The 25,132-nt window shown below is 39.8% G+C and overlaps 1 protein-coding gene across 1 annotated transcript in view; it reads left to right on the plus strand.

The window, feature by feature from the left end:
* Positions 1 to 25,132, plus strand: part of rod (rough deal) — a 291,539-nt gene that overhangs the window by 104,452 nt on the left and 161,955 nt on the right. The window contains exons 11-12 of the mRNA XM_068375218.1: positions 10,234 to 10,395; positions 10,975 to 11,195. Of these exons, the coding sequence (XP_068231319.1) occupies positions 10,234 to 10,395; positions 10,975 to 11,195 (383 nt within the window). The remainder of the gene's footprint in view (positions 1 to 10,233; positions 10,396 to 10,974; positions 11,196 to 25,132) is intronic.

Here is a 25,132-nt window from a genome sequence, read left to right on the forward strand (position 1 = left end):
ATATATATATATATATATATATATATATATATATATACTGTATATATATATATATATATATATATATATATATATATATATATATATATATATATTATAGATATATACATATATATATTATAGATATAGATATATATATAGATATATATATATATATATATATATATATATATATATATATTATAGATATATACATATATATATTATAGATATAGATATATATATAGATATATATATATATATATATATATATATATATATATATATATATATATATATATATATATATATATCTATATAAATTGCTACACATAATTACACATGACTTGAATACAATTGAATAATACAGAAGTATCCCAAAAGGAATAATAAGAAATGATAAATAAAAAAAGGGTTTTTATTAACACTTTATCTTAGCGACAGGCCAGCACAGGTGTAGGAATTGCTACGCAGGAGGAGATGAATGATCAGCGAGGAGGTAGAGACGGAAACTGCGATAACGTACCGTAACTTACTCTAACTTACACTACAGTACTTGAACTTTAACCTAACTTAGCTTATTTTTTTTTTTCATTTTTATATTTTTAATTTTTTTTTACATTGTTTTTTTTTTCTATTTTTGATTTGCATCACTTTCACTTGATTCGGTCTCACTTTTCTTTGCTTCACTTTCTTTCTCTTCATCATGATCACTAGACCGTTTTGTAGATTTTTTAAAGAAACTATCGAGAGAAAGTTGCTTGGTATGGCTTTTGAGAATTTTTCTAAAGTGTGTTAAACAAACATCACCGAACTGCGCAACTACACGGCAAACCTGAAGTTTCTGTGGGTGATGCTTATCGATGAAATCAACCACGTGTTGATGATATGCCAACATCTGTTATATTTCAGCCGTACCTAAGATGTGACCTACCTCCTCGATCTCCTCCGACTCACTCAACTGCGCTTGGAACTCATCATGCTGCACGGCTTGCAGCTCCTTGAGTTCCTTGGTGGTGAGCTCTTCATGATGCTCATCGACGAGTTCGGTGATGTCATCTTCATCGACCTCCAGACCTATGAACTTGCCAAGGGATACAATCTCTTCGACGTCTTCCTCGACAGCAAGCACAGGTCCAGGCTCGCGGCCAAAACCTTCGAAATCTCTGGGAGCAACAGCATCAGGCTAAAACTTCTTCCAAGCTGAATTCAGTGTCCGACGAGTTACTCCCTCCCAAGCCTGGTCTATGATATTTAAGCAGTGCACGATATTGAAGTGGCTCCTCCAAAATTCACGCAAAGTTAAGTTGGTGCTTTGCGTGACATTAAAGCACTGCTTGAATAAGTGCTTGGTGTAGAGCTTCTTAAAATTAGAGATGACTTGCTGGTCCATGGGCTGGAGGATAGGGGTGGTATTCGGTGGAAGATACAACACTTTGATGAATTTGTATTCGTCGATGATATCATCTTCGAGTCCTGGGGGGTGAGGGGGTGCATTTTCCAAACAAAGCAAGCACTTCAAAGGCAAATTCCTCTCCTGAAGGTACTTCTTGACAGTAGGGCCGAAAACTACGTTTACCCATTGCACAAAGGTATGCCTAGTGACCCAAGCCTTAGAATTAGAACGCCATAGAACATGTAGCAGGTCTTTATTAATTCTATGTGCTTTAAATTCCCTGGGGTTTTCGGAATGGTAAACTAATAACGGCTTTATTTTGCAGTCCCCGCAGGCGTTGACACAAAGAGTAAGAGTCAACCGATCCTTCATAGGCTTATGTCCAGGCATTTTCTTCTTTTCGGCGGTAATGTATGTTCGACTAGGCATCTTTTTCCAAAACAGACCGGTTTCATCACGATCTTTTTGAACATTTTAACAAAATCATTAGCAACCTTGGTGTCCGAACTTGAAGCCTCTCCATGCCGAACAACTGAATGAATCCCGGTCCGTTAACTAAATTTCTCGAACCAACCTCGAGACGCCTTGAATTCCTCCGTCGTAGGATCGGTTGAACTCTCTCCCGCGTCACCCCCAGAGCCCGCTTCAAGTCACAATAGATAGCGCTGGCCTTCTCACAAATGATCGTCTCAGTGATCGTATCGCCAACAATCTCCTTGTCCTTTATCCAGATCAACAAAAGGCGCGTTCCACCTCTTTCAGAGTAGGGCTATGACGTTTAGAAATAATGGTGATCCCCTTCGATGGTTTCACTGCTTTAATGGCTGCCTTCTGTTTTATGATCGTCGAGATCGTAGACATATTCCGGCCATATTGTTTAGCCAGATCGCTAACACGCACACCTTGCTCATGCTTTTCTATTATTTCTTGTTTTAGTTCTAATGAAAGCATTGACTTTTTCCTTTTCTCACCACTACTACTTCCTGAACCAAAACTAAGCTTTTTAGGACCCATGATTATAAGTAAAATAAAAAATGAAACTTGAGAAAAGGAAGATAAAAAACACTGTTAATAACGGAGCGAATAAAGAACAACCACACGATGCGCACGAGATGAGAGGACTGATCAAGGCGACGCTCGATTGGCATCCCTCCGATGTGCTGCCGTCTACCGGCGTAAACAATATATAGATAGATAGATAGATAGATAGATAGATAGATAGATATATATATATATATATATATATATATATATATATATATATATATATATATATATATATATATATATATATATATATATATATATATATATATATACACACAGTCAGCGCGGGTCGGTCTGTCCGGGCAGCATCCGCCGTGCATTCATTTTGGTCCCCCCCCATATCTACACTAATACACAATATAAATCAATAAAAATTTAATTGAACACTCACCAATATCCCTGCTACTTGTCTATAAGGTAGCCTTTCCTCTTCTTGACCTCCAAAAGTCGTTGAGGAACACTCGGCGAGGTTTTGGATTATTTCGGCAGGTATTTCCGCCCACACCTTATGGAGCGCCGCCTCGAGAAGTGTCACGTTTGTCGTCACTTCTTTACGAAGGCGGGCTTTAACTATCGCCCAAAGGTTCTTAATGGGCGAAACATCAGGACTTTGACCTGGCCAATCAGGAATATAGTTCACTTCGCTATTTTCCAGCCACTTTTTCACTTTTTTAGCCGTATGGCAAGGGGCACCGTCCTGCTGAAAAATTTCAGCTCCTGTAGCTGCAAAACAATTCGCTAAATTGTCTTTCAAAATGCTCAAATAGTGGTCAGCATTTACCGATATGCCTTTAGTCAAAACAACAAGGCTTGGGGCACCACCGTAGGCAAACGAACCCCAGACCCTAAGCGATGCTGGGTGCTTAACTGTCTTGGCCGTGAGATTAGGCTTAAGAGGATCTGACCCCTTTCGCCTCCACTCTTTTTTCCCGGTCGTCTCACTCGCACAAAAGGTCGCTTCGTCACTCCACAAGACACTTCGCCACTGCTCCAAGGTCCAATCCTTGTATGTCTTGGCAAAAGCAACCCTCCTCTTCCTTTGTTTCTCAGTTAAAGCGGGCTTCTTTCTCGCGATCACTTTCTCGTAGTCGAGGCGCTTCGACAGGTTTTCCTGAATCGTACGAACACTGACGTCGCTCAACAATTTAGGGTTTTGTTCTTTCAGTTGCTTAGCAGTTAATGTTAGATTTTCTTCTAGGCTTCTCTTTAAAATAACTAAAGTACGATCAGGAAACTTCGGGGGGGGGGGGGACCAGCCTGGGAGTGAGAAGGGATCTCGGCGCTACCCCCTGCCTTGAACTTGGCCACCAAGCGCCTCACTGTTCTCTCGTTCACGCCAGTATTCTTCACTATTTCCTTCGTTTGCAGACCTAAATTATGACAGGTTATCACTCTAACAATGTCATCGTGACTTGTACGGGGTCTAGACATCACTGGGGGGGGGGGGTTTGATAGACAAAAATGCCACGCGAACTCACAAAAGAACGATTGCAACTCGGCCCTCTCAACCTGACACAACTTCACTCCATGACTACAGGAAACACACTGACTAGCTTCCACCTACGCAGATATGTAGATGCCAACTTGTATAAAAAGATGCCAATTAGTCAATTTGTCCCAGTCGATTTTTTCCCCGATAGACCCCATGCCTCCGATTTACGCGTAACGCTGTGTCCGGCCCACTACCCGGACAGACCGATTCGCGCTGACTGTATATATATATACAGTATATATATATATATATATATATACAGTATATATATATATATATATATATATATATATATATATATATATATATATATATATATATATATATATATATATATATATATATATATATATATATATTACAGTGAACCCTCGCTACTTCGCGGTTCGACAATCGCGGATTCACCACTTCGCGGGGTTTTTCCATAACCCATATATATATATACATATCGCGGATTTTCCGGAAAATTCGAAAATACCGCGAAATCTGAAGACCCCCAAATACGATATTTTGTTACCTGTAATTCCATTAATACTGTAATTAGTAATATCTGCTCTTACTGATTGTTCATTGCATTACATATGATATATAATTCAGCACAGAAAGAAATAAAACACGAAAAGAGAATGTGATCATACGATAATTCAGTACGTAGTAAAATTAAATCGAACATGAAACGCAAATCAGATGCAGTCATACCATATTAGAATGGTGTATACTGTAATGGATGTGCTTCTTTTCCATGAATCTTTTGTATGTATACGTACGTAGTACAGTACTGCATCCAATAATATTCTTTGTTGCAAAAATCACATTTCGAATAAGCGTACGAGAGAGAGAGAGAGAGAGAGAGAGAGAGAGAGAGAGAGAGAGAGAGAGAGAGAGAGAGAGGCGTAAAATAGCGTACGTAAATTTTTATTATTGTTATTATTATTATTATTGTTGTTGTTAATAAAATTATTATTGTTATTATTATTATCATTATTATTATTATTATTACTGTACAGTATTATCATTATTTATTATTATTACGGTATTGTACTTAATCTACGTACGTTCAGTATGCGCGGGGCATCTTCTATGAGTAACCAACGCATCATAGTACTGTAAGACGGGTTGTGATTGGTTCAAGCGCTGATAGATGACGAATCAGAACTCAAGTTTTGTTATCTAGCCTGTGATTGGTGTTTTGCCCGCATCTTCTACCCGCAGCATCAAAGTTCTCGCGGGGCTGGATCGTTCACTTTCTCTTACCGCGTATCGTTGAGTAGACGTTCTTAAGTTTGTGAAGTTTAATCTGTGCTGTGTGCGACCTTTTTAAGTTGAACTTTTTGTTACAGTACTGTACGTAAATCCTACTGTAATGGCTCCCAAGCGTTCTGCTTCTCTTAAGGCTGGTAGTGAGCCTAAACGCCACCGAAGGATGATGACGATAGCTGAGAAGGTTACGCTTCTCGACATGTTAAAAGATGGTAGAAGTTACGCGGCCGCCGGCCGCCATTTTGGCATCAACGAATCCACCGTTCGCTATATCAAAAAGGACGAGGCGAACATTAGAAAGACGGCTGCAATCACCTTTAGCAGATCAGCGAAGCGAGTCGTTACAACGCGTAATAAAACGATCGTACGCATGGAAGGTGCTTTAGCTGTGTGGATTGCCGACTGCCGGAAGAAGAACATAGCGTTGGATACGAACACCATCCAAACAAAGGCTTTGAGTTTATATGAGAATTTTGCTGCAAAGGAACCTAAAGACGACGACGGCAACCATGCTGAAGATGATGATGATGCAGATGATCCTCAACCAGGGACATCCACTGATTCCCAGCCTCAGAAACGTTTTTCCGCAAGCAAAGGATGGTTCGCGAAGTTTCAGAAACGCTTCGCCCTGAAAAGCGTTTCCCTGCATGGGGAGTCTGCTTCCGCTGACACTGCCGCTGCTGAAACTTACGTGAACCAGACGTTCAAGAATATTATCGCCGAAGGTGGATACAAGCCGGAACAAGTCTTTAATATGGATGAGACTGGCTTGTTTTGGAAGAGAATGCCGTCGCGAACTTTCCTGTTCAAAGAGGAAGCCAAAGCCTCTGGCTTTAAGGCATTCAAGGATCGCGTTACCCTCGTGATGTGTGGCAATGCTGCTGGATTTTTGTTAAAGCCGGGGCTTATTTATAAGTCGAAAAATCCTCGCGCTTTGAAAAATAAAAATAAGAATCTCCTTCCCGTGTACTGGATGCATAATCAAAAAGCATGGATTACGAAGATGCTGACCTCCAACTGGTTCCACCAGTGTTTTATCCCGCAAGTCAGCAAATATCTCGTAGAGAAGGGCTTGCCATTCAAGATCCTTCTCCTTATGGATAACGCTGGTGGACACGCAACTGACCTGTCGCATGAGGGCATTCAGGTTGAGTTCCTGCCACCCAACACCACGTCATTAATTCAACCAATGGACCAGGGGGTTATCAGGGCGTTCAAGGCCCTCTACACGAAGAATACCTTGGCGGACCTCGTTGCGAGTGTGGATGCTGCCCAAGATGACGAGGATGAAGATTTCAACTTGAAGGCGTACTGGCGGCAGTACACCATAGCCACGTGCCTGCAGAATATTCAGAAGGCACTTCAAGAGATGAAACCTGCAACCGTGAATGCGAGCTGGAAGAAGTTGTGGCCCGATATTGTTTACGACGACAAGGGATTTACTCCGTCGGAAATCCAACACTCTGCAATACGGAAATCTGTGCAGTTGGCTGCCATAATTGGAGGTGACGGGTTTGGCGACATGACGACTGAAGACGTCGACGAGTTGTTGGACTGCCATTCCCAGCCCCTAACTGACGCAGACCTCGAAGACCTGACGAAATCGGCAAGTGAGGAAGAGAGTGATACCCAGGAAGAGACCCAAGAAAATGTCGAAGAAACGGGCTTAACATTAGAACGGCTTGCCAAGTTCTGCAACCATATCAAGGAGGCGAAAGAAATGTTACAAGAGTGGGACGAGGATATGGTTCGCTCGATGCAATTCTCCAACAAGGTCGATGACATCATGACTCCCTACAGGATGCTCTTGGATCGAAAAAAGAAGCAGCGGCAACAACTTCCGATCACAATGTTCTTCCAGCCTCGCAAAAAAGAGCCAGTTCCTCCTGCTAGTACGCCTTCGGAAGAAATTGAAGAAGTTTCCCAGGAAGAAGTTGAAGAGGTGTCCCAGGAAAAGACACCTCCGTCTGAAGAGACGTAAAATACTATCATTGACTGCACAGTAGAACACATCATCAGCTTCATCATCATCATTTCTACTGTGCAGCAAATTCATCGCCATCACCATTCAAGTTTTTCTTCAACTTCTTTCGTGGTGAGTACAGTAACAATCTTTATTTTTTACTTTATTATTCTTACTGCCTGTTTTATTGTTTAGTAATGTACGTACTGTATGCATTAAGTTAAAGGGAAGGTTTTAAAAGTCTACATGTTGTAACCTATCATATTTTTTTTGTTTAGAATTTACATTTACGTACGTAAAACAATCTCTCTCTCTCTCTCTCTCTCTCTCTCTCTCTCTCTCTCTCTCTCTCTCTCTCTCTCTCTCTCTCTCTCTCTCGTAAATTGTTTTCCTGCTTTGCTACGTACAATACTGTATAATTTATATTTGTAAGGTAACATATTTTGTAAATGCTTTTACTGTAAATACTGTATGTACTGTATCATTATTTATCACTATCATCATGCGCGTTAAATGCCTTGTTTGTTCTGAGCGTGGTTGTTTACTGAGCGTACACGCCGTCGTTTCAGGCGGCGTCATAAAGAAAAAGATTTCATTTGGAAGTCCTAAGAAAAATACGTAAACTAAAACATTGGTAATAAAAAAATCAACATACAGTACTGTATAATCAATATAATCGATGCAAAAACTAACCTATACATATATGTGTACACTAAATGAGTTTGTTTCTTCATTATGATCAGAGATGAACGTAAACAAAACATTGGTTGCCATTTTTTATCGTGCTTTTTAGGTGTTTAGGAAACGCATGATATAAAATCGCCTTTAATATTTGTGCCTGTTTTAGTTTAGGGTGCTGTAGTACATGCATTAAGTGTTCTGTACATTAAAGGGTGGTTTGTTAACAGTACTACGTACAAGGGAAGGTTTTAAAAGTCCGAATATACATGTTAAATAAATAGGTAAATATGATGTCACTACTTCGCGGATTTTCACCTATCGCGCCCGCGTCTGGAACCTATCTACCGCGATAAACGAGGGTTCACTGTATATATATATATATATATATATATATATATATATATATATATATATATATATATATATATATGTATATCCATATATATATATATATACTGTATATATATATATATATATATATATATATATATATATATATATATATATATATATATATATATATATATATATATATATATATATATATATATATTCAAATAAGCCATATATATTTTTGATATATTAATGTCTGGATTCTCTTAACGACCTCGGGATCAGAGCCCCAGGCGAAATCACACAAAGACAAGAGCTTGGCTCCGGCCGGGAATCGAACCCTGGTCGGCAAGCTTATATAGACTATATTTGAATATGAAAAACACGTAAAAATGTGCAAAATTGATCATATATATATATATATATATATATATATATATATATATATCTATCCATATATATATATATCTATCCATATATATATATATATATATATATATATATATATATATATGTATATATGTATATATATATATATATATATATATATATATATATATATATATATATATATATATATATATATATATATATATATATATCTATCCATATATATATAAATATATATATATATATATATATATATATATATATATATATATATATATATATATATATGTATATATGTATATATATATATATATATATATATATATATATATATATATATACAGTATATATATATATATATATATATATATATATATATATATATATATATATATATATATATATATATATATATATATATATGCAAGAGAGAGAGAGCATAATCTTTAGGCCTAGTGTAAAGGGTGGTATATATACAGTATACATACATAAGCTTGAATGTTTATTATTTTATATCAATATAATTAATATTTTCACCTTCAGAAATTTTAATTAATAGCTGGTTCTGCATCACATCAGCTAACATTGATATTTCAGGGGTATACAGTATTTCCTAACTAACATTCTCATGCAGTCATTCATGTGACTATCAGTGAGACGTGACCTATTCTTGGTTTTAAGATTTTCATTGTCGAACATCCTGATTTTCATAGGTATGTTGAGCCAAAGCAGGAATGAAATTTTTTATATAATTCTTTCAGTTGTTGAAATTGCTTCACATTTACTAATGTCTAGAATTTTTTATCGTCTTGCGTTGCTATTCAGTTGCACGTCAGTTTGCAGAGTAATTATTTCTATTCCGAGGTTACTGATATTTAGTTTGAAAATAGATAAAAGATGAGATGCTACATCAGTAACATTGGTGTTACAAATGTTAGATGGGAATGTGATGGCTGGTGAATCCGTTACTGAAGTCTGCCTACTTTCATTTGAACTCATCCAAAATCACGTTGAGCTTATTTGCATATGTAGAAGTTTAGGAGACTGAGAACATTTCTCCAGTGTAGGGAAGTGATGTAAGAGTCCTTTCGAGATCTGAGACAAACATTTAATTTGCCTTTGGAATTCTAGATTTAGCTCATTCAATTTAGATGTGATGTCTGTTAATTGTAAGGTCAGCCAGCCATTTTGGATCATCACGTTCATCATGTGAATACCCTCTTTTAAAATCTTTCAAGAACATTTCCCCAACTTAGCCAGCGCACTTCCATGAAGAGTACAAGGTCACTATATTGAGTATCAATTTCATCAGCAAGAGATATTAATAACCTGTGTTGAAGATCTCTAGCTAGAATAGGATTAATCATTTTATACTTGCTTATAGTTAGCAACTTTCGAACAAGAACTTTCGAGATAAAGGTTGGTAACCAATGGTCTAAATGATAGGATAAATTTTTTAGGGAAAGAGAGTTAACTACTATAATTTGAGAAGTTTTGGTTATTTATAAGATAAAGATCCCTGGGTCTTCATGTAATATTTACATCTATATTTTAATTGTACCTTTGAAAATTGTGTAATTTGGTATGGATACCTTTTCCAGTTTTATATATGTTATGTGTAATTTCACGATATAGTACTCACATTGTATTCTTTACATTCAAAAGTGAATAATTATCTTTCATTCTTGACAGTCAGAAGAGGGTGACAAGTTGAGCAGTTTAATGCAACAAGTCAGCGAAAGTACTTACAGGCTTCGAACTTTTGAAACCATTTTCCCTGCCTCCGACATCCAACATTGGTTAGCATTCTCCCGCACTGATATGCTGGAAGAATTTATTTTGCATCTTCAGAAGGTAAGGTAATAGGGCCAGTTAATTCTGGTACAAGATTTGAAAATTATGGAATGAGCGCTGTCACCTAGTTGCTTTTATATTGAAATTTTCCTGGCCTGTAGATTTTAACTCTTACCAGAGTTATGGCATTTTAAGCTTTACAAAATTGACAAATTTTAAGGACTGGGTTTCTCTCAAAAATTCATTCATTAGAAAGTTTTCAGTTTTAAGAGATTTTGCTATAGAAATAGAACACTAAGGTTAAAAAAAGTTAATTTGTAATTCAAACTAAGAAATAGTTCTTTATATCTTTATTTTTATCTCACGATATTACATGATGATACTTTTTTTATAGGCCATTAGTTTACTAGCCATATGGTGTGTATGTGGTAGACTTAACACACATTGACAATCATGAAAATTTGCAACTCTTAGTCAACTGACATAAGTCTTACATATACAGTAGAGAGCTTTGTATTATTCATAATTCCTTTTCTAATTAAGAAACCTCTTATGTTATCATGATTAGTGTTAAAAGTATTATGATCATTGCTTTGGAACTTACTTATTGTAGTTTTACACATTTTAATTTTATTTCAGGGTAATTTAGATGTAGCCTCTACTGTTTGGCATCGACATCTTTATGAATTTGGCCCATCTATTGATATAGATAAAGTGTCTGAAATTTTGTCTTCCTTCCCATTTAATATGTCATCTGAAAAACTATGCAACTGGCTTCCTAGAAATGTCATATCAGATTTGGTGAAACTCTGTCCTGACTCAATGGAAGTTATTGCAACATGGGGTGACAAACGTGTTAAGTAAGTCATGCATATTTTATTTGTGTTATGGTTGTTTATTTTCATGCAATGTGCATAAAGGCCAAACTTTAATATTTTTAAAACTGCTCCTCCTTGCAGATTAGCCACTGCTCATAATGTTTTCTCAGTTCTTGAGTGTCGAGTATCTTTAGCACATTTCTGTGAACAAGTTCATGTTTCCCATTATCTAAATGCCCTTGGATTGTGTCAGATTGCAGCTTAAGTTCTTCTCCAATAATGTTTATTCATTTTTTTTATATAACTATTCTTTTATAGTTGTCTTTAAGGAGTGCATCAATGCCCATGTTTTTGTTACTCAACCAATTTCTTTTGTTTAACCCCTTCTGTACGAAGCACCGGTCCCAGCTCAGTAGCTGCTTACAAAAATTGTTACTCTTGGATATATTTTTTAACCCGTAATTGCCTGTTTAATTTGCATATTTGCATTTTTATTTTGTTATTGCTAAGTGATTACGCAATAATTCCACTTCATAGAGAAATTTTGACAAATATCCATTTCCTTTGACAAAAAAATTACTACAATAGTGAATAATTGCAAGGCATACGATAAACTTTCATACTGATAAGAGAGAGAAAGAGAGAATCAGCCATAGCTTTCCCCATCCAATCATTTATGTGCACAATATTTCTTTATAGTTAGAAGAAAAAGAAACATTATTTATTACTGTACTGGCTATCTATATTTTGGCATATAGATATTCACACAAATGAATATATATTCCCTCCCTCTAAAATAGATGATAAATATTTAGTTCTTGGAAACAATCGTAATACAATATAAATGAATAGATTTTATGACACATGACAACTCTCATTTTGCTTGTGAAAAGTGGTAAGAAAGACTTTGTGTTGTGAAGTGCGTTATTCTTGAATCTGTGTTTGGTTAAGGTGGTCCACGTAGTTGTGTCTGAGGGTGGGTGTTAGGGATGGCTGGGTGGACATGTTACTGTATGTACTGCCCCCTGGTTTGGTGCACTGGCAAAGGAGAGCTGAGATTCTCAACAGTTACTGTGAATGCAGCCATCCCATTTGCAAATTCATCCATAAAGTCGATTGTTGCTGCCAATGTTTTTGGTGGCATGTCTCGCCTGCTCCCTCCACCTCCTTGCCGGCAGAGTGAAATACTAAACTTTTTGGCCTCAAATCTTACTACCTTCACATTTTCATTTTACATTTTCTTTCTTCAAAATCTTTTGACCATTCCCCCTTTTATGGAATATCTAACCTTTTTTGTATATCTACACTTATAAGACTATTATAAAAAATAAAGGACAATACCCTAGACCTGCACATTTTTTTTTCTCATATACACTACAAGGCATTGGATCAGCTATATATGAGATTTTTCACCATCTGATATACATGCTCACTTACTCTATAATAACCTACATATCCTTGTTCATATGTTTTACTGCTGATTACAGACTAAATTTGTCAAAAGTTTGCTTTATTCTCTATTGTATTTCACTCTAAACAACTGAATAGGTTTTTTCCATTCATTGTGACTCTAGAATAATTTTTCAGAAATTTGTTTTACACAATTTTCTGTTAATAATGGTAAAGACTTTTTTTTCTATGTAAAAAAAACTTTATTCATTGAAGTGTCTGGTATTCCGTAATACTTCCACGATACATAGCTGTCGAAAGATATAAAACTTCTTGTCAATGATAATGGACCTTACATTATACAGAAATGTAATGAAAACATACATTTGTTTCCTCTGACACAAGAAGTATTCTATAATCTATAATTTATAAGGTATACGATAAACAAAAAAACTGTTTGCCAAAGAAATATTTCTGGCCCCGAGAGAGAAAGAGAGTCATAATATAAAACAGATTTTGAGCAAAACGTAAAATCTATTTTTGGGTGAGATAGCCTTATCGTCCTTTAGGTAGCTTTCTAAGGGATATTTGCTTCAGTGATACTCCCGGAGAATTAACCATAGGTCTCCAGAATTCTAACTCCTGGCGCGAGTATTCTTGATATAGCTTTAAGGATATCGCATAAAATCAGGGGACGTATTTTTAGATACGACACATAGCAATCTTCACCCCGAATAGATTTAACTCTTTGAGGGGGAAGAGTGGCGAACGAAAGGGGAGCTGTTATCAAGGTATCCGGGGGAAGAGTAGCGAACGAAAGGGGAGCTGTTATCAAGGTATCTGGTGGACCTCCTCTCCGTAGTACTACGGGCCATCATTCCTAACTTGCATTTAAGCTGGAATAGTTGCTGATAGAGTAGTTTTGGGTGGGGTCATTTAGGAAAGAAGGGTGGGTCCATCAGGACGACATGGCTATCTCACCCAAAAATAGATTTTTCACTTTGCTCAAATCCGTTTTTTGGGCTCGGCCATGTCGTCCTGATGGAAGCTTACCAAAGAATTAACTTGAAAGTACTATATCTGTGGGTTTGTATAAGTGCCTTTACTTTGAATGAGTTCCGTATATGGTCTGCTAGACCCGTATGTATGACATTACCGTTATTTGTCATATCCACCAAGGTTGGAACTAGCTTAAAGCTCCCTGCCCCCTGTAGGGAAAGTGTCGACTTCGACTATAAGGATTCATAGTTTGTATATCCGTAGGAATGAAAGGGAAACTTCTAGAGATTACCTTTTCGTGCCTTGGACATCAGTACGTTCAAGATTCTATTTAAAGGAATAGAATAAAACTCTGGGCTCTTTTATTTCATTTACTGAGGGTTAAAAGAAGACGCACATACATTTTTTCTATTTATTTTCATAAGCAAAATAAATTGTAAATGTATACATCATAAAGTAGAAGTCTAACCTTGCATAGATAAACATCATGGTTATATATATTTCTGAATTGTAAGGGAAGAATATACATATATGAATTCATTATAAAAATGCCACTTGGATGATTGTGAAGCTAAACATGTCTAGTTTCACTCAGATGTTGGATATGCATCAACACTGTCTTGAAATGTTCACATAGCACTGGTGTTATTGGTTAGATTCTGCATCTATATAGAACAGTCTGTTAATCACCGTATTGATTTTCACTTGAAGGTATTGATACCTATTCACCCGATGCACTGTTGAGTCCAAAAACAGTCCACTGTTCATCGCAGCACTAGACAACAGGTTTTATGACACTACCTGCCGCCACCACAAAGTGTTTTATCTCGGGCACTTGCTTCGCATAATGTTTATAGAAGACTCTGGATGATTTCCACCCCGTATATGAGTGGAGCCTCTCAAAGTTCATGTGTTGAAAGAAATTCAACGGAGAAGCAACTTTCCTTGGATCGTGACCTGCGGGTGTGCTGTTAGTATCCGCTTTGCGAATAAAGTAGGTGAGTTTCGCTCTCAGTTGTCTTAGGGATAAGTTTGATCCTGAGGTTTCGCCTCGGAATAGCTGTCCCTTCTTTGAAGTTTGAAGTTCTTCGAAGATAGGCCTTGAGACACTCTAATGGGCATAGAGAGACATCTTCCTTCAGTGGGCAGATTCTCCAAGGACCCAACCTTTTGGTGGGCAGCTCGTTCTTGGCGAAAAAGGCAGGATCAGGGAAGAGATTCAGTTCTCCTGTGTCTAGGAACTGAATATGGCCTCCATTTCTGGATAGGGCCACTATTTCACTAACTCTAGCCCCTGAGGCTATTGCAAACAGAAAGATAATTGTCTGTGTTAGATCCTTTAGGGTGCAATCCTCATTGTTCAGATTCGAAGCATAGTGCAAGACTTTGTCCAACGACCATGTTATGGGCTTTGGAGGGGTTGCCGGCTTGAGTCTAGCGCATGCTTTTGGTATCTTATTGAAGATTTCACTTGTGAGGTCCACCTGAAAGGCGTACAGAAGAGGTCTAGTCATAGCCGACTTACATGCAGTTATTGTGGTGGAAGCCAGGCCTTGTTCGTGTAGGTGGATGAAGAAAGAAAGAAAGAGAAATCTATTGATATTTCTGTTTGTTTCCTTGCTTTCACAAAGGAAACCCACTTCTTGCAAGAAGATTCATATTGTCTCCTAATTGAACTTGACTTGTACTCTTCGATGAAGTCGATTTTGTCCTTTGAGATCCCAAACCTTTTCTTCGCTGCTAGGGCGAAAAAATCATGAGATGTAGGTTGTTGGTTCTCAATGATGAAACGTAAACAGTCGACTTCTGAACCAGTTGGGATAAAACTTGGTTTGGCAGAGGGAACAACTTCAGTTTCAATTCTAGAACTAGAGGGAACCAATTGCTTTTGGCCCATTTGGGAGCCACTACTGCAGCTGATCCTCTGAAGAATCTTAGCTTGTCGAGGACTTTTAGCAGGAGATTGGTTGGTGGAAACAGGTAAGCCCGGTTCCATCTGTTCCAATCAGGAGACATGGATTCTATCGCTTCTGCTCGAGGATCGTCGTAAAGGGCTACATAACTAGGTAGTTTCTTGTTGTTGCTCGTTGCGAAGAGGTCGATCTGCAGTTCTGGGACTTTATCCGAGTTGAAGGAGAATGAGTCTGCATCTAGGGACCATTCTGTCTCTATCGGCTTTCGCCTGGATAGAGCGTCCGCCTTCACATTGCGGAACCCTTGAAGGTGAACTGCTGATAAATGCCATCTTCTCTTTCTTGCCAGGTAGAAGATGGCTAACATCACGTGATTGATATGAGGTGATCTCGAGCCTTGTCGATTTAGACATTTTACTATGATTTCGTTGTCCAGGACCAGTCTGATGTGGACTGCTCAGCAAGGAGATAGTTTCTTCAACATTAGGAAGACTGCCATAGCCTCCAAGATGTTGATGTGAAAGGTTTTGAACTGGTGCGACCAATTCCCTTGCACTTTCCTTTCTTGCGAATGGCCACCCTATCCTTCCAGGGAGGCGTCCGTATGTATCACCACTGATGGTTGTGGTGGTTGCAAGATAATTGTCTGTGCTAGGCTCTTGGCTGTTGACCACGGCCTTAGTAGCGTGCGCAATCGGGTCGGGGTTAACCTTTGTTGATCTCTTCGAGCGTTTGATGCGTATCTTCTCCAGACTCATGATGCATCCTTTAGTTGTGCTTTTAGCACTGGGTCTGTCCCTGCTGCGAACTGGAGAGAGCCCAATACTCTTTTCTGTTGGCGTCTTGAAATCCTCTTGTGTTGGATTAGTCTCTTGACAGCTCCCGCTATCTCTCTCCTCCTCTTCTTTAATGGAATGAAGAAGTGGTGTGACTGTAAGTTCCAATGGATTCATAACCATTGAAACTTCTGAGCTGGAGAAAGGCGAGACTTCTTGCGATTGATCTTGAAGCCCAGGTGCTCCAGGAACTGGATCACCTTTCCGTCCGCTTGCAGACAAGTAGTCTTGGATGCTGCCCACACCAGCCAATCGTTCAGGTATGCTACTACTTGAACTCCCTCGGAGCGTAGTTGCTGGACAATTGTATCTGCTAGCTTTGTGAATATCCTTGGGGCTATGTTTAACCCAAAGGGCATGGCTGTGAAGACACATATTGTCTTCTGTAGTCTGAATCCTAGGTAGAAGGAGAGGGGCCGACTGACTGGTAGGTGCCAGTAAGCATCTGCCAGGTCTATTGAGGCTGTGTACGCCTTTTGGTAGAAGGGTCCTTATGTGTTGCAAGGTAAGCATCCGGAACTTGTTGTTTTCGATGAACTTATTGAGTGGAAACAAGTCTAGAATAACTCTGAGTTTGTTCAAGTCTTTCTTGGGAACACAGAACAGACTTCCCTGGAATTTGATGTACTTCACTTTTCTTATTACCTTCTTGTTCAAGAGTTCTGAGGTATATTCTTCCAACAAGGGGGTTGAGTGTTGGAAGAATTCTGGAAAAAGGGGTGGAATTTTGTTCCATTTCCATCCTAGTCCATTCGGGATTAGTCTGTGGGCCCAGGGATCGAAGGTCCAACGATCCTGAAAGTGGAAAAGTCTGCCTCCTACCTGGAACCTCTTATTGCTTAGAGGTTCCTGAGGACTTGTTTCCATGACCGCGTCCTCCTCTACCCCTTTGGGGGGTTTCCAGAGGACCCTCTTTTTGGGCCTTTACCTTTGTAGGGCCGAAAGGTGGCCGTGTGCCTCTCAAACCCTGGGTTGAAGACAGGTGACTGGTCCACCAACTGCTGAGGGACCATCTGGAAGGTGGTTTGAGGCTGGGCTACCATTTGAGGCACTGTGGCCATGGTCACAGCCGGAAGTTGTGCAGTTCTACGTGGTCTCTTTGCCTTTCTGTTCTTAGGCTGGGGACGACTGTCTGAGGAAGATTTCCTTTTTGAAGACATGCCCCACTTTTGGAGAAGGTTCCTATTCTCCGTGGCGGCTTTGGCAATGACTTCTTGAACCACATCTTGTGGGAAAAGGTCTTTGCTCCAGATGCATGATGAGATCAGCTTTCTGGGTTCGTGTTTCACCGTTGCTGCGGCAAACACATGCTCTCTACGGTCCTCCTGGACCTGACAAAGGCATATAAGTCCTTCACAAGGGTACCCATGTGGGACTTGGCTAAGACCATGTACATATCTGGTGCCTTAGTTAGGCCTGCACACATTTCCAAGTAGTTCTGATGAGACAAGGAGGCGGCAAGTCTTTCTTTCATCTCCTGTTCTATTCTCCAAAGATGGTCTGGCAACTTTGGAATGTTCTCATTAACCTGCTGGCCTGCTATCTCCGGGTCCAACTTTGAGACGGAGAAGGTTAGATGTACCTCTTTCCACTTCTCCTTGCAGGTGGGCATAGCTAGAGAAAATGGTTTGCATTCCTCTAGAAATGGGCAGGGTTTGCCCTCTTCGAATGCTTTCATGACACAATCGTGGGCTTTCACCGAAAAGGGGAAAGCCTTGGAGGAAGGAGCAATGAAGGTTTGGTGCTTCTTGCTCAATGCTGAGACTTTGTAGTTGGTATACCCGGCTCCTTTCAGGGTCTTGTAATTGGTATACCCGGCTCCTTTCAGGGTCTTGGTAAGGATGGCTTGTGCCTTGTCATGTTTGAAGACAATGACTTCCTTCGGTACCCTCTCCTTGTGGGATGCAGGTTCATCTCGCAATCTCACGTAGCAATCTGAGTACGCTGAAAAGCTGGGCCAGAATTGAAGATCTTCAAGGGGTTTGGCCCCCAACTTCGCAGAGATGTAAAGCTTCCCATTCATCATGGGCATGTGCTCTGTATACCTCCAGGGGTTGGTCTCGGAGCAGTGAGGGAGGTCAGATACTTTTAAAGGACTTTTAAGGGGCTTAGCAGAGCCTCTGGAAGCACCAGGGCATTTCCCTTCTTGTACCTCTCTATTCCTCTCTTTGAGATCTTGCTTCATCTCTTCTTGTTCCTTCCAGAACACTGCCAACATCTGCTGGATCAACGCTAGGAGCGCCTACCTCCTGTTGACTTGTGTAGTCGATTGGGGAGTTGAGGCTGAAGAGCTTGATGGCATAGGTTGATATGCCGTCACGGTGAACTGGGGGTCCTCAGTCACCGTCGAAACGGATCCTTCTTCCTCCATTGGTGGTTGAACCACGTTTCCTTCAGGGCCTTCTTGCAGTAGGTCCTGTTCGGTGTTGGTGGACACCTCCGACATCCGTTCTTGGTGGATGTGCGTGCCTTCAAGTGCCTTATCAATGTCCGTGTCCATTTTCAGTTGAATGAAGGAAGGCTGGACCTGTTCCTGGGGCACTATCGCACTAGATTGAGCCTTAGGGAACAGAAAGCATCTAAGAGATTCGTTAGGTAGGTAAGGTCCCGGAGAGTTCTTCCGGAACCCTCTTACCCACCTACGAAGGGTTTCCCTTGCTGTATCCCTTGCCTCTGTGGTGGCAGGGCTCTCTTCTCCAAAGCCGTTGGTCAGCAAGGTCAAGCAGTTGGAGCAACCCTTCGGGTCCCAGTACCTCAGGGATTCAGATACGATACAGCAGGGGGCATGAGACCTGCACATCGTATACCCACTAAAGTCCTTACTCTTGTGGTTGCAGAACACAACTGCACACGTCACCATTGGCTCCTCCTGTAAACGAAAAAGGGTGAAATGAGTATACAGTTGTTTATATCATTGATATAAATGCATACTTTTAATAGTAATACTTACTATTATGTTTAATAGCTTAGGATAGTAAGCTAGAAAGGAAATAGGAAAGACGCATATCTGTGTTTCCTCTCCTAGGCAATCGATGAGACCTCCGTCAATATTAATATTTTAATTCCCTATAAGGGAGAATACAGGGAGGAACGACTCCCGTACGTAGAGCCGGAGTTAGTGAATATTTTTACTAACTTTTCCACCTGTAGTATATTAATACTGAACGGTGTTTTATGTGTGTCCCAATGATCAAAGGATTCATCTGGGTGCTGAGGGATTACTTCAACCTCAACATGTTATGCAGTCCCAACAATAGACTGTGATAGGATACGCAGAGTATGTTAGAAATACTTATACTAATGTATTGTTGTATACTGTAGTTTTATCAACTACTGTGTTGTTGTATACTGTAGTTTTACCGGTATACTACCCGTGTTAGGCTAGTGCCTGGCGGCACTAACTGATAAAGAGAGAGAAAGAATGGAAAGGAGGGTTTCCTCTTATTATGCTTTAGGACAATAACTGGAAGCGTAGGAGGGCTACTGCCGCCTTTCTGTCTCCTTGGCAGAATAAGAGTTCTAATGGAAGGGGAGGAATCCATCTGATTCAAGCTTCCATCCATCCACAGCTTTTGCCGCCAGCTGTACTGCCAGTTGCAAGGTTTGTGGATGGCAGGCCAAGAGAGGACTGAAGAATTCTCAACAGTATATGGGTTTTCCACCGGCAGCGTCAGGGCTGGCTCAGTCTATCCCCCTGTGGCATTCACCTCCGGTGAAGGAAGGACATAAGGAGGAATTGGCCGAGGCGGCAACCTAACCGCCTCTGGTAGAGTCCCGGCCGGCAGCGCAGTCAACCCAGCAAGCAGGGATGATTGTCAGAATACTGGTGAAAGAATGTTGTGACGGCTAGGCCGACACTAAAGGACAGATGGGGGAGGGGAAAGGGTCTTATAGTTCACAGGGAAGAAAGGCAGCGGCAGATATGCCGCCTACTTTCGGCTGTAAACTAAGGAAGCATGGCTTCCTGTGCCGATGATGTCGTGGGTGGCTGAGGGACAAAGATTCCCCTGTTGGCGACATTGTTGGCGGCAAGACAGTACACCCTGAGCTTCCATCTTACTTCAAAGCCGGGATACTTGGCGGCAAAGAAGACAGACGGTGTAAGACTATCTCAGTCAAGCCGGAGTTTACTACTCGACGGCGATGACGAAAGATAGGGGTTGCCGCCTGTAATGGCAGCGGCTCAGGGAGTGAGGAAGCGTTTAACCTCTTTTCTCTAAAAGAGAATATATCGAACCTTACCCATAAATTCTAGGGGATATATGTCCCCATTCAAATTAATAAGGAACAATATGGTGAGGTTAAACGTGGGGATTTACTTTACTAACGTATACATAACGAGTTAGTCTACCGGTGGGTACCGCGGCCAAGGTTGGTACCACCGGGGTCCCCGGTGTATACAAAAAGTAAAGTCACATCGGAAGAGGAATAATTAAATTTGTATGCGATATCTTCACTAGTATAATTTGCCTAACTAGCTAAACTTTTTATAGCTAAATACTGGGAATGTCGCACTACTGACTAAATAGAATGCATTTATTATGTGCGACAGCGGTCTCAAAATGGCCGCCTCCGGTGTCGGCTACGCTCAACCAAACACACTTGAATTATACGAATTTAACTGTGAGAAGAGAGCCTTAAATTATACGCAGGAAAGATTAGATACTCAACTTTCCAGAGGATAAAGATGCTGGAGATTGCATGATATTCCAAAAATCCATAACAAACACCGGGAAAAGCTTGGGAGCGCACTTAGTTTAAATGCTACAGACAAAGGAATGATGGCCCGTAGTAGTACGGAGAGGAGGTCCACTGGATACCTTGATTATGGCTCCCCTTTCGTTCGCCACTCATCCCCCTCAAAGAGTTAAATCTATTCGGGGTGAAGATTGCGAAGTGTCGTATCTAAAAATACATCCCCTGATTTTATGCGATATCCTTAAAGCTATATTAAGGATACTGGCGCTGGGAGTTAGAATTCTGGAAACCTATGGTTAATTCTCTGGGAGTATCACTGTAGTAAATATCGCTTAGAAAGCTACCTAAAGGAACCTTCCATCAGGGCGACATGGCCGAGCCCAAAAATTTGGTTTATTAGACATAAGGTTAGTTCGTTCATCTGTCATTCCACCTTATGTGTAACTGTTACTATGAACTGGATCATTCCTATTTTGGCTATTTCACAGGCTTGGAAATAGAGAGACTGCTCATGTAAGAATGTGATGTATACTGTGTGGAATGGCAATAGATAGAAATAATGACAGTAGGCTAACTTTTACTTGTAAAAACAATGAACAATACTAATTTGAAATTTATAAGACAAAGATTATGATATTTTGTAAGAATCATAGTTGAGAAAAAAGGAATGAAATAAGGAAATGATACTGTAAATCTCATATGTCAACTCCTTACTGGTAAAACGATTTGGTTAGAGGCGGAGAACAGATGATATTTCAAGAGCTACGTTACGTGTTTTCTCTGTGATTTGAACACTATTGCATTATAGAAATACACTAAAATAGACCCTACAAAATCATGACTAGAACGAGAATCACAAATATTTTAGTTGGTGGTAAGGCGAGATGTGAGGATCTACTGTATGTGTCTAAGTTGGGGGTGTCAAGGGGAGTTTGAGTAATGCCTCAGATAGGGAATGTTGTCATGGAAACATAAAAACAAATTAAAATAACATAAAAACAGATTAAAATAACATGAAAACAGACTAAAGTACCTCTTACACGATCGGAAATAAAAGCTAGAATCCCAAAGAATTCGTTGTATTGGCTGTAGAAAGAAAGAGGTAGAGCTGATATCACGGAGGAGATTTTTAGTGAAATTCCTCGAGTGTGAACTGTGTCTGCTACACTACCATGTCCTATAATCTTTTGTAGGATATACGAGTAATTTTAACATTGATATGGTTTATATTAAAGCTTGTAATGATGACTATAATTATGATAATAATGATAATGATGTATTCGGACGTCACCTTCTGCATCACCAGGTATGTTTTGATGCATAGCAATGTCATTGTAGTGAAGGGGCTAGAAAGCATTTGAAAGATAACTTTACATATGAAAATTTTAAGGAAATTTTCCTAGCATTTTTATTTTATATCTTCATTATTTGTTCCGGCACTAAATACAAACTTTGGCGACAGCTGAAACTAGCTATAAGACTTTTAAACAAGGTATAACTACCCACTGCTTGTTAGCGGAGGGGAGCAGAGCTAGGCTTGCGACCTTGTTTACACCTATATTAGTAACGGAATGTAATTTTTTATTTCGGCTATGAAGAGAACAGATGTAATTGTTGTTCTTTCATGCAAACTTGACAATAAATAACTGGCCTAACACAAAACTTTCCCTTTCTCTTTTTAGGCGTGCTTGACATGACGATTGATTATGTCGGTTTGTCCTGGCATAGGAGGGTGTGGTTGCGGCACCTTCATATCAGCGGCAGAGACTGATCCTCACAGCCTTTCTCCTGCCTGCAGGAAGGGTACCTGTTCGCAGGCATGTCCTCGTGCTGAGTGTAGTGAGTGGTCACCCTCCCAGTGGCAGCGATACAAGTGAAGGTCCTTGGTAGCTTTGTACCAAGGAAGTAGGCCTCTTCTGTAGTTGATGTTGTTGGCAGTGTCTCATCATGACCTTGGGTTTGATTGTTTATAGAGTCAAAGGACATATATTGTAAAACTAAATTTCTCTTTTATTTAGAAGGTAATTGTATTTAGTGTTCAGCCTTGAGCCAATTCTTCAGACTGAAGGTATTGATCCTTCCACATGGAGCTTTCCATGTTTATGAAGAGCTTCAAACAGTCTTAATCACCTTGAGAACTCAAACTTCTTGAGTAGGATGTGTCTTGTTCTTCAAAGATTGAATTGGGTGGCTTATGAGGTCTTGAGTTATCAGGTAGCGATTTTGCCTTCAAGACTTTCCTTTCTAGCCTCAGTTTTAATTTTTAATGAAGTATAAATGGAACTGTATAGGGCCTCTTATCAGGTCTGCTACCAAGAAAGCTGGAGGTCTCTCATGTTCTCGTCTGTTCTTGAATTTGTGGCAAAATCTTAGAATCCCTGATCTCGATGGTAGATTTGAGTGTTCTTTTATTGTTCGTTCTTATTTTGTAAGTGGGATTCATGAGGAGGTACTTCTATGCCTTGTGAAAATTCTGCAGTACTGTACTATCTGGATCTGACTGCATCCCTGGCCTTTTTGTTGAGGGTTATGGGCCAAGAAAGTGTTGTCGAAGAACACCATTTGCCCATCTCAGTCTAAATTTGCTTGATCGTCTCACAAATGTGTTACTTGACGGATGAGTTGAACACACTTACAGCTTGCAGAAGAGCTCACAATACCAAGATCATTACCTCTACGGGGCTTTTAGGAGGAATACCACATTAAAGTTACATGAATCTTGATTTGTGGGTACAGTATTTGATAACCCAGACTGCCAAGTGTAGGAAGAGCAATATAATATTGTTGTATATAAATTCTTACGATGAGCCTTCACCTTGGGGATAACAGGCCGGGGATTGAGACCAGTCTTGGTTGTCCCCGGAAAACCTCGAAAAGAGTGTTCTGAAGGAGAAGAGAAAGCCGGGCTAGGGATAGGAATCTTAGCCCGGGAACCACCTGACTCACCTGCGTCCCTACCTGCGTCGGGATCGTCAAGAGCCATGGGTTCCACATCGAGGTTGAGGGTAGAGACGTCTTCAGTTAGGGTGCCGCCCGTCTCTTCTTGGTCCGGGGCCGGAAGAAGGGATTCGAACCTCTCGATGAAAGGATCCGCCAATTCTTTGGGGACCGCAGGTGAAGTTTTAGCATGGGGGTAGAGACGGGAACACCATTCCTCAGAGAGGATATAAGGCTGTGTGGCCTTCACGTTGCGGGCGAACCCGTCAATCCAGATCTTGAGGGTAGCCCAAGTTGTATCTTTCTCAAGTTGGGACCACTGAAAGAGAACAGACTATTAGCGAGGGATATTTGTGCCAAAGAAAAGTGAAGAAGTCCAAGGACTTCGTAGACACTAAGTGAAAGGCATGTGGGAAGTCCAGAGGACTAGCGGCCTTAAAATTAATGGTAACTCCCTACAAGTCTGTACCAATGAAAATGTACTCACAGAGTCAGATGTTAGAGTGGAGGTCATTGTGTAGCAGACTACACAAGCGTCTGGATGCCATACAGCTAAGTCATCCACTCGGACAGAACAGTAGGCGTGTGAATGACACATGTCATGGCCGCAGGGTTGATAGATGACAGCGGCACATGCCGTCAATGCACAGCATACAGTCTGTAAAATAAAAGATACATGAGTATCTTAAAGGAAAGCAAATTAGGGGCCTGGAGGCCCTGGTGCTTAAAATATATGTATATATATCTCTATCATGATAAAAATGTTTTATATATATTCATCAGGAATCCTGAATGAAAGCAAATAGGGGCTCGGGGGCCCCGGATTCTTAAATTATAGCAATATCATGCTAATAAATTTACATATCAATATCATGATAAAAATGTATATATATAAATCAGGAGTCCTGAATGAAAGGGAAAAATATTTTATATATATTCATCAGGAATCCTGATGATAAAAATGTTTTTTATATATATATACATCAGGAGTCCTGAATGAAAGCAAATAGGGGCACGGGGGCCGCGGGTGCTTAAGTGATATCAATATCATGATAGAAGATTTATATATCAATATCATGATGATAATGTTTTATATACGTACAGTCTGTAAGACAAAAGATACACGAGTATCTTAAATGAAAGCCAATTCCGGGCCCGGAGCTTAAATATCTACGTATATATATGTCAATATCATGATATAAATCTT

Source organism: Palaemon carinicauda, chromosome 6 (genome assembly GCF_036898095.1).
Source record: "Palaemon carinicauda isolate YSFRI2023 chromosome 6, ASM3689809v2, whole genome shotgun sequence".
Classification (NCBI taxonomy): domain Eukaryota; kingdom Metazoa; phylum Arthropoda; class Malacostraca; order Decapoda; family Palaemonidae; genus Palaemon; species Palaemon carinicauda.